Raw genomic sequence first — 10,955 nt, forward strand, 5'->3', positions numbered from 1 at the left:
ATGTCTACACATACACACATGTATACATTATCTCTATCCATCCATCTACTTGTCTACCCATGTTCAGTCTACTTATAGATGAGAGTATTTTTCAGGTCATCAAAAGTAAACACCATACCTCTGCTATTGGGGGCTCATAGAGTGAAGAGGAAAATTATAATGCTAAGACTGAGGTGAACTGATGTGTATAACTGAAAAGTTGAGGATTTTTTGATGAGCCATTTACTTATCTGTTAGTTTCACATATGAAATTAATATATTTGAAGTAACCTCAATGTTGTCAAATCTAATTCATTTGTGATTTTATTTAGCTGAAAATATTTGGAAGCATATTTAACATATGAAGCAAGTTATCTGTGAATGTATTCCTTCAGGGTTACAATACCTAAAGGTATTATAACCCTGAAGTACATGAATTTATGTAATAAGCTCTTTTAATTTTCCAAATTATTTTGTTTTGACCATTTGCTAATTTTAAGTAGACTCTCCATTATATGTACAATACAACCAAGAATATCAAAACTGATTCTAGAAAAATGTAGCCCAAGCTTGTCTCTACTTTCATTTTCTCCCTAAGTAAACTTGTTTCCCTATTTCTTTCCATACACCAACCTTTATATCTCTTGAAAAGTCTTAACATATTAATCTAAGTGGTATACTTTTCAGTGTCTTTGGATTCTATGAGATGGTGACTTTTCTTATGCCTTAATGATTTTACACCAGAATGTGTCATTTTGTTTATTTTCTAATACCTCAAGCCATAACAAGTTGTTTTTTTTATTTATCATTTCTTTTTATATGAAAAGCTGTTTACCATGGCTCTGCCTATGCAAACCCTTGCTAAACTTAACTATCCCAAGATGCACATACACTGTCATTATACACATTATTTCGAAGACGCAGAAATGGCTTGGAATTCAAGGTTGTTGTTGTTTTTCATGGATAAAGTAGGGCACAAGAATCTAGCCACTTTGGAAGAAGCCCAGCTTTGCTTTGCTTTAATGTACCCAGAAGAATTAAAATCAATATTTAGCATTAATGTTTTAATTGAGAATTAACATCCCCATAATTGGAAGTGAGGGTCAGCATTTGTGATGTCTAGAAGGTGGTTTGGGGAGGAAGGTCATTACACTGGAAAGCACAGACATTGGAAGAGGAAGACACAAATCATCTGTCTCCTTGGGCAAGGACACACAGTAAACACTTGAATTGGTGGTCAACTGTAACTGGCTTCTAGAGTCAGAAATCCGCAACATTGCACTCAGGATTTACAGCAGAGCACAGAACAGTGACTTTGAAAGCAAAGGATAAATGAACAAAGTGGAACTTTACTAGTTCTGAAAGATCTGGTCCTAGTCATAAGGGTGCAAGTGCTTCCTCAGCCAAAGAGCAGGGAGGATCAGCAATCCCACGGACCAGCAATCCCACGGCGGTGGCCGTCTCATGCACCTTGTACTCCTAGATCATTGTCCTTGAGAAAATCAAACACATTTGAATCTGAGTCATTAACAATCCTTTATTTTTCCTGAGGCTTTCAAATCAATACTTCTAGCCTAAACAATACAGACAGTTCCTTCTCATTTTGGTGAAAATAAACTTTCTAAAACTTATATTGCTATCCATTTGCTTCCAACGTCTGCAAATGTTCAGTCACTCCCCAGAACACCACAGTGCCTCCTTCCAGTAACACTTTGTCCTCAGCACCAGCCCAAGGCACCTTCTTTCACTTTCTGGGTCTAAGTGTATTGTTCAGATTTACTTCCTTAGTGGGGCAAAGAGAATTTATGGGAAAGAGAATTTCTGTGGAAACTATCATTCCAGAAATCTCTTTTTTCCCTGCTCTTTGTAATTGAGAAAGTTTGCAGAAGGTGCGCCCACGGGGTTGTTTCTTTAGGTGTTCCCCGACCCAAGACCACAGTCTTTGCCTTTCACCCCATTGTTTGTACAATGTGGGGAACTCGGGCGCAAAGCAGTGGCCTCAGCATCAGTCTCCACACCCCGAGAGTCTAAAGCCCCTTTCCTTGTCCGGGAGGACGGGTTCTTGTGAAAGCAGAGTTTGAAAAGCCCCAGGACTGTCATGGTCAATATCACCAACACTATTACTGCTATGCTTACAAGTATAAAGACCACAGTGGAGGAGGAGTTGAAAGTCTGGGGAAAGGAAGGGGAAGGTGTAGAATTCAGTGTAGGAATCATGCTTCCTGATGAGCTGAGGGTGGCTTTTAGCTTGGTTCCTGAGGACGTTTCCAGGGTAGATAGTGTGTTCTGCGTTCCCCACTGAAGAATCTCGGTAACAGGTGTCGCAGAATTTCTTTGTCTGGTGACACCGGGCATCTGGGGTGGCCACTTTCTCTTAGGCACAGGGCTAGTTGGAGTGGCTAACACGCTCCTAGTTGGCAGCATGGTGGTCCCCGCAGGGGCTGGCCGTCCTTCCCTTCTGGTCTCACAAGAGCGTCCGTCTTTCCCTAGCTCAAAGCCCTCAGCACATTCGCAGGCAAAGCCTCCCAAGTCGTCCAGACAGTCAGAGAGCTCGGAGCATTTGCCAGCACGCAGGTACCTCCCGGAGCAGGGGCAGAGCACTCCTCCGAACAGCCCATCCCAGCTTGCGCCCCTCTCTTCCCGGATGCAAGTAGCGGAGACGGAGAGATCCCCCGAGCACATCCCACTCACCTCGGTCCCAGGAGGACTGAAGTCCATAGCCGAGCTGCTCAGCCTGAAAGGAGCTCGAAAGCTCAAGTTAGAGGCGGCCCCGGGGAGCGGCGCTGGGCACAGGGCCTCGAACTGGTACTTGCACAGGTAGCCATTGGCGCGCAGTTGGCAGCGCATCTCCTTCCAGCCGGTGGGCTCCACTCCCCGGGTGGCTTGGAGTCCCGCGCATTTTCGCGAGATGCAGGAGGGTTGTGGTTCCTCCACCCACGGTAGCGTGTCGCCTTTGGACTCGCCGGCGTAGGGGGACAGCCAGGTGAAACCCCGCAACGGATCGTTCTCCATGGTGCAGTTGGAACGGCCGCGCTCCAAAGCCACCCAGAACAGAAGGTCCTTGGGGCTGCCAACCGGCCCCGGGCCTGCCCGCAGGAGACCGAGCACTGCGAGCTGCTCGGCACCCGGGTGCACAGTGCTGAGAGTCCCGCCCCTTAGGCTGCAGGCCTCCTCGGCCCCCAGGCGCTTGATGCTGGCGTGGTGCAGGCTGTAGCAGGCCCCCGACGCCCAACAACCAGCGCGATCGGCGGTGGGATGCTCGCCACTTCCCGGCCTGGGCCAGAGCGCGGGACAGAGGAGGCACAGGGCGAGCGCCGGCCTCATCGTGCACTCCTGGACGCCCTATGAGCTCTGCGGCTCCCAACTTCGGTCTGGCCTGCTCAACGGCTCCTGGCTGTCTCTGGAATCATAGCCCTTTACAGCCCGCTCCCCGACCCAAGTGTGTCCTCCTCTCCCCTCCCCTGAACCCTCATCCTCCAACCCACCAAAAATCCCCAGTAGAATCTCTTGACCAACAGCTTCCCCTAGGCCGCGACAGGAAATGTGTCCAGAGCTCTGCCAGGCTTGGTGCCGCCCTGATTCATTCAGGGGTCAGGAACTCAGCTGGCGCCTCCGCACAGGGAACGCACTGGTGCAGGGGGTCAAACACTCAGCTTAGATTTGGAGAAAAGAAAGTTGCCAGTGGGTCTGAAGCGAGTGGCTTTCCTGGCTCAGTACCCTATCAGAACATTGGATCTCAGAAAGTAGAGATGAACGGGGACAGGAAGAACGCAAACTGAGGAACTGGCCTGTAATCACAAGCCATGCCTGCCCATTGTGTTTGTGTCCAGGACCGAGGAATTGGCGTCAGTATAATTTGTAGAACATTCCAGGCTTGGGGAGGTTTCCTGGGCCCTGTGTTGGCGTCGGGGGCGGGGGGGGGCTCGCTCTAGTCAGAAGTCTTAGCAGTTTCTTCCTGCCCCAGAGGCCTTGGTATTTAACTGCTGATATCCTCCTGGGCTTTGCCTCTTTCCTAATGACAAAGGAAACTAGGTTGTTCTAAATACCAGTCAAATAACTTAGAATCCCTGTGGTCTTTTTAAATGGGAAGTTGCTCCTCCAAGGAAAAATAATGGTCACAGATTTTAATTGTTAGTGTGTAAGGTTTCCTCACCACCATATGGGTCCAAATTTTCTTCAAGCTTATAGGTTATATTTGAAAGAGTTCATGGTCTTATAGAGGCTTAAGAACAACTGTGCAAACTTTCATTTTATCAAAGTTGAACTATTTAAATATCATCTCTACTGTGATTACCTGTGTGGCATTTATTATTACAGCCATCATAATCATCTGAACAAATAGACTATTAAGTTTTTAAGAAGGAGCCTAAAGTCAGGGGACACTAGTACCCCTGGCTGTCCATTAGAACCCTCTGTTTCTATGGAGCTCTTGTCCCCTCAACCTGTGCAGATAGAGTTGTCTGTGTCCTCACCCTGTGTAGATGGAACTGACCCTGGACCCCGTTTCTTCCACTCTGTCCCTGTGTCCAGTGACCCCCACACACACCCATAATTTATTCAAAATGTTTTCTTCAGCTTCGTTTTGGAAGCTGTAGGCTTGCAGCATTTTGATATGTTAATTTTCAAGCAAACCCACATTCATTATCTTTTTGGGTGGAGTACCAAATTGAGATTACCAAGATGATGCCCAGTTACAGGCTGTCCCATGAACTCTTGGTTTTGCTGGAGTTAATTAAAAGTCATTCCTACATACTAGCTAATATTCATAACATTAAAGTGAGAAAGTCTCAGGAACATAAAAGTTCAAAGTCCTTAAGAAATAAACTATTCTATTATAATGCACATTTTATATTGGAAAACAATACTCTATAATTTGAGATATGATTAAATCAATTACTCAAAGTTCCAATGACTGTTTTGCTTTACTATCAGCACCTCTGTTGGAAGTAGGAGGAGTTAAAGGGAAAGGAAGGAATGGTTAAAGTCAGCACTGGGAATGTTCTTTTTTAGCAACTCAGACAGTTTTACATAACTATAAAATGTGTCATTTATTTGTCTTGGCTTACAGTGGTTAATAGCTTGTAGTTAGAAATAGTTAGAATTCCAACTAAGCCCTCTTAAAGATACTTGATGGTTTTTAATGTATGCAATCAGAAATAAAGCTACCATTTCTAATGCACCCCACTGCACTTTTAAATTCACTTGTTGTGCTGTATTGGGCCTCTCTAGGTTAACTAGGGGAGGAAGGAAGTTGCCAAGGCAACACTTGTATGCTCCCATTTTATTTTTATCATTACCAACACTTCTTTTCTGGAAATCCATGTACCCTAGCATGCTATAATAAACATCAGAAACCATCATTGCACTACCTTGAGGATTTTGGCAGCAGATTTCTCTTAACCTTTCTGTTTCCCAATTTAAATGGCATTAATTAGTCCTTCATTTCAAATGTCTGAGACGCCCAAACATGAATTTACATTTAAACTAAGTAACTTAGTGTCTTATAAGACAGAAATATGGCCGGGCGTGGCGGCGCATGCCTTTGATCCCAGCACTCAGGAGAGAGGCAGACAGAGCTCTTTGAGTTCAAGGCCAGCCCGGTCTACATAGTGAATTCCAGACCAGCTGGGACTACTGGGAGACACTGGCTCAAAAACAAACAAACAAAAAAAAAAAAAGAAAAAGAAAGAAAGAAAGATGAAAACCCAGAAATCTAATTGAATGAATTTCTGCAATACTTGACCACTGGGCCAGTTGCAGTCTTATGACTGTGAATTGAAAAATGTGTCCATGTACTGTGATGTATTTTGATAAAAGCCTTTCCAAACTTTTCAAACTCAGTGGAAGTTCTTAGAAATTTTGAAAGTTACTTAATATGAGATCAGTTTCTAGATTGAGGGAGAGTGAATAACTGGAAATCTTATCAATATGTGCTCTCACTCTCTGGCATTCTGGGTTGGGAGGTGACATATTAAAAGAGAGGAAGACGTTGACCATAATGATTATATATCACAGCCCTGGCCATGTTTGGAAGGATGAGAGATGAATTAAGAAAAAAAATTCAGCCAAAAGTAAGACATATATCATTTTTAATCAATTACTTTGTACTGATGTGCGCACTACTAACACACTTTGAAATGTATAGTATACCTGAAAAACTGGAAATAAAGGAAAGATTTCACTTTTCAATTATATGTTTATTGGGATCTTAATATAATATCATTGTACCTCTATTATAATCCAAATACTTAAAATTGGTAACAAGTGGAAAGCCATAGTTTCTTTAGAATATAACAGATGAGAGCAGCCAAGTTGGAATGTCTTGCTGTTTCTTCTGTAATTGATCATTTTCATACTGTACATCTCACCACTCCCAAGCCTCATAAGCCTGTTGTGTGTATGTGTGTGTGGGGGGGTGGGGTGTAAAAGGAAGTTCTTGTGCATGTGTAGCAGAAGATGTGTAAAAGATGGTTATAGTAGCACTGTTCATATTACCCCAAATCAGAATCTATTAAAATACTTAGAAACAAAAGATAGTAGATTGTGATATATTCATGCATGTGACATATTCATGTAGTCCTCAAAATTAATGACATATAGCCATAAACAGCATCAATTAATCTTACTAACACATTACATGATAAAAGTTCTAAAAGTTATACAGAGCCAAATAATCTTTCTATACCATTAAAACTACCATACACATAAAATACAAATAATGAATAAAATATTTTTTAAAAACTACCAAGTATAGGTGTTGTGTTTTCATGTACTCCTTTAATCCTGGCAGACGCAGGCAGCCCACTGCGAGTTCAAGACCAGCCTGGTCTACATAGCAATTTCCAGGCCAGCCAGCATTACAAAGTAGACCCTGTCTTAAACAAACAAACAAACAAAAATTAAGTATATATTTTAAATATGACACATTTTTAAGGATAATAAATAAAGTACAACAAGATAAAATAAAGCCAGATGTTTTAATGTGGGATATAGTCTTATTTTTGTTTCAGAAAGGGACTTTGTGGATGATTACTTCATTATTAAAAATAATAACCAAATAAACGAAAGTGACCACAGGTGATGGGAGAATGACATGACCAAGAGTTAATCTATTCCAAGTGATAAAGGCATAAACTGTAAAGATGAAATAAAACTGTTGACTACATTTCACAATGTATTCTCAATGTATTATCCTTTAACCCAACACCCTTTTATGGTAAAGCACTCTAAAATTTAAGTCAGTATTCTGAAAAAAATGCAATAAATATTTTCTTTTCTTTATTTTTTATGATTTATTTTTAAATGTTTTAATGATGTGTATAATTACATGCTTGGATGGGGTAGATGTATGTGAGTACTGGTGCCAGCAGAGGCCACAAGAGGGTGATGGATCCCCTGGAGCTGGAGTTACAGATGATTGAGAGCTTCCCATATGAGTGATGGGAACTGAATGCTGGTCTTCTGGGGGAGCAGCGTATATTCTTAACCACTGAGTCATCTTGCTACTCCCCTATTTCCTTATGTTACAGAATTTTCAGATAATTTATGTATAATTGATAAAGATTATATATAATCTTTGTTTATTCACTAACATAATGAACTAAAAAGAACATACAAAGAAAGCAAGTTTAGGCCAACATTTTCTTTTTTTTTTCTTTTTCTTTTTTTATTGAGATTTTAAAATTTCATACAATATTTCCTACTCACATCCAGACCCCCTCCCCCACCCATGCCCAACCACCCCAACTGAACATGCTGAGTCCTATTCATTCAGGTGTTTGTACCCAAATGTCCTTCAGTGTAAATGTGTCCACTGGAGTCTAGTCAGCCCATCCAGTGGTCCTATGTAAGTCATACTCTTCCTCACCCGGCTTCAATCAGTCTCAAATAGTGCTCAATGTAGTGCTGGCCGCTACCTGTTTCTCACCTCCCCTTTGGGCCCTTGTTTAACTGAGCTGACATGGGTCCCATTTTGATGTCACTGCTGCTGCCACAGGCTCACATGAGCAAGCACCCAGTGGCCTGGAGGCCTCCACCTCCCTGTGTTCATGAACTAGCCCTGGCTCTTATAATCTTTCTGCTTCCTCTTTCACAATGGTCCCTTAGCTGTGGGTGGGTGAGGTTCCAAATGGGAGTTGTAGAAGCAAAAGGATAACTCTCACCTCAAAGGGGAGAAGAGATAGTTTATTCTGGAGCCAAATATGAGTGACCATGGCCGGGGTACACAGATTCAGGTTACCCCAAATTCCATGTTCCAACGCGATAACAGTTGCCTTACATTTTTATGGTAACAGAACAAAGGAAAGTCATAAATCAAGACACTTTTCAAATACATTGGTGGATACATTCAGTAGGCAGGTCGCAGGAAAGCAGGCGGGTTCTTAGTATAGGTCTCAGATGTTATCTGATGACATTCTTAGCTTTTGGATTGGTGAGACCTGGTAGTCTGCTGTTAATACATTCTAAAAGATTTTTATCTGTTAGTCACTGGATGTTAGATCAGAAACAGAGGTGGGTAAGGAGTGCCTGTTTAGAGGGCTAAAGATGGTGGGAGATAAATGGTAGTTAGATTCTGGACCTGCAAATTCCAAACTCTCCACACTTTCTGGAGTGATAATCAGTTAGCCTTGCAGGAAGTTCAGTCCAAGGTGCAGGAATTTTGGGAAATTTTCTTTCACAGAGTCAAACATTTTTAATTTAATGTTTAATTTAAAATTTCAGAAACAAAGATGGAGAAGTTAAATTTTCACAAATCACATGTAACCTCCTAAATTTATAAATTGTCATTGCTCACTAAATAAATTTTGTCCTGTTGAAAGACAAAAGTATCTGGGTCTTGAATTATTTCCGATTCACTTCAGATATGCCAAAACATTTTGGGGAAAATATTAAAGTTGATATTATTCCATCAGTGGAACACAGCCTTTCAAAGCTAATCCACAAAGACCAAGAGTTACAGGCATACATAACCACTTAGAGTTTGATTGGAGTTTAGAAAATGATTTTTAATTGCATAGGTTGTAAAATATTCTTGATTGTTCATGTTGTTTTAAAAAAGTCAGGTGCATAGCTCCTGTAGTTCTTCAGGGCCTGCTCCTGGGTCCTCTTCTTTTTCACTGGAATTCCCTCTCCCAGGCAATCTCATTTAATTCTACTATCCAGTTAATATCCAGGCTTATGTCAATACTCCATCCTCTGTATATCCATTATCTATTTAATGTTTCCACTTGGATATGAGACAGAAAAATGAGAAAAGCCAAAATTAATATAAGAAATATAGTTGTGGTATCTAGGGCTCCATCCTACTTAGAAACGTTTGAGAACCTGAAAATCAACTCAACATGTCCCAGTTGAAGCTGGAATATTGACAATTAACTATCCTTCAACCAGGAAGTTCAAGGATATTAGGTCACAGGTATTTCCAGCAATCTCTGTGCTCAAGGCAAGCACATGTTGGTGTCGTAGAACACCTGTGGGCAAAGGTGCACCTGAAATGGTGTCCTGAAGACACCTGTGGGCAGAGGTCAACCTGCAGCTATATCCTGAAGACGTCTGTGAGCAGCCATGCAAATATGGCGGGGGGGGGGTGAGCTGAAGACAGCTGTGGGCAACGACACTTAAGTAGCATTCTCTGCTGTGAAGTTTCAATACTGTATGCTGTCAAAGACCCACCATCCTTCAGCCCTGAATTAGGTCTTTTGTTTAATTTGATCCCTTTGTCCCCTGTTCATTTTTCTTCATTGCATCAGCACATACATAAGCATATAATTAGTTATTTGTGTGATTCAGCATGTTTCCTTCAATATCCAGCTATTCCAGTTCTAGCAACATCAGCGGGAAAGGGCAAGCATTAGGAAAGTATAATCTCTGTCGTACCCCAGACACACCTGCACCTCCCCATCCCCCTGAACCCCTGAGTCCCACTGAATCCACTCCCAACCCTCCCCCACCCCCACCCCCAACCCCTGCACCCCTCCATTGATAGTTCATGAAGCACTGTTCTACTGAGTGCTATTTTCTGGATTGGAGTGGTTGTCACAAATAATGCAGTTGGGACATAGTTAACACTGAAGCAATCATTTACTGAATATATATGCTGTGTATATGTGGTCAGGTCCATACAATGTATATGTGGGCAGGCACACACCATGCATGTGTGATCAGGCACATGCATATACAAATCATGAAATGTGGACAAGCACACATACATAGTGGACATGAAGGCATACATACATACAGTGTACATGTAAGGCAGGTACATAATACAGTACACATATAGGCAATCACACACAGTACACATATGGGAAGCCATACATGAACTTCACATGATGAGCAGGTATACACACACAGTGGCCATGGGGGAAGACACACATAGTGCACACATGGGCTAGTATACACACATGGTACACATATAGAGAGGCACATACAGTGCACGTGTGGTGAGGCACATACAACACACATGTAGGCAGGCACACACTTTTATATGTTGACAGGCACACACCTACACAGTACATATAATATGATAAAGTGTAAGTGACACGTTAAAATGCTGTGTGTTAGAAATTGAACACCAGGAATTTGTGTCAAGAATCAGATCACAATGCCGTGAAAGCAGGAGTCTTCAGGTTCACTGGACAATTTGTCTCCTAATAAATTGATCTCCAGTACTGATAAACGACTTGTGAAGAAACTTTCTTCATAACAAAACTACAGCATTTTTTTAAACTTTATTTTCAGGAAGCTCACCATGCCTGACCCAGCTGTAGCTCTGACACGACCTATTCTTGATGGGTTTATATGGTAAATATTATTGATAATCAAGGCACTCTTTACATCCCAGGGTAGGCTTTTTCTATTGGTGCCTGCACAATTTCCACTTCACAGAGCTGGAAAAGGGAGAGAAAAAAAATCACAGCTCCTTATTAGAAATCCTATTAGGCTTATCTGCTATCACTTTGTAAGTACTGGGGATAATC

At 42.0% G+C, this 10,955-nt stretch overlaps 1 protein-coding gene across 1 annotated transcript; it reads right to left on the reverse strand.

Annotated features, from left to right (window-relative positions):
- Nucleotides 1-221: 221 nt before the first annotated feature.
- Clec14a (C-type lectin domain containing 14A) lies at nt 222-3,772 on the reverse strand. The gene is made up of 2 exons (XM_029563441.1): nt 3,393-3,772; nt 222-3,359 (listed from the first exon to the last, which is right to left on the reverse strand). Exon 2 carries the CDS (start codon nt 3,301-3,303, stop codon nt 1,891-1,893), a length of 1,413 nt encoding a protein of 470 aa, XP_029419301.1. The 5' UTR covers nt 3,304-3,359; nt 3,393-3,772; the 3' UTR covers nt 222-1,890.
- Between the last annotated feature and the right edge of the window lie 7,183 nt (nt 3,773-10,955).

Source organism: Nannospalax galili, unplaced genomic scaffold (assembly GCF_000622305.1).
Source record: "Nannospalax galili isolate Female #2095 unplaced genomic scaffold, S.galili_v1.0 scaffold636, whole genome shotgun sequence".
Classification (NCBI taxonomy): domain Eukaryota; kingdom Metazoa; phylum Chordata; class Mammalia; order Rodentia; family Spalacidae; genus Nannospalax; species Nannospalax galili.

What these genes read in the sequence shown, in the direction of transcription:
- Clec14a (XM_029563441.1), bottom strand. Translation starts at nt 3,303, where the DNA reads ATGAGGCCGGCGCTCGCCCTGTGCCTCCTCTGTCCCGCGCTCTGGCCC.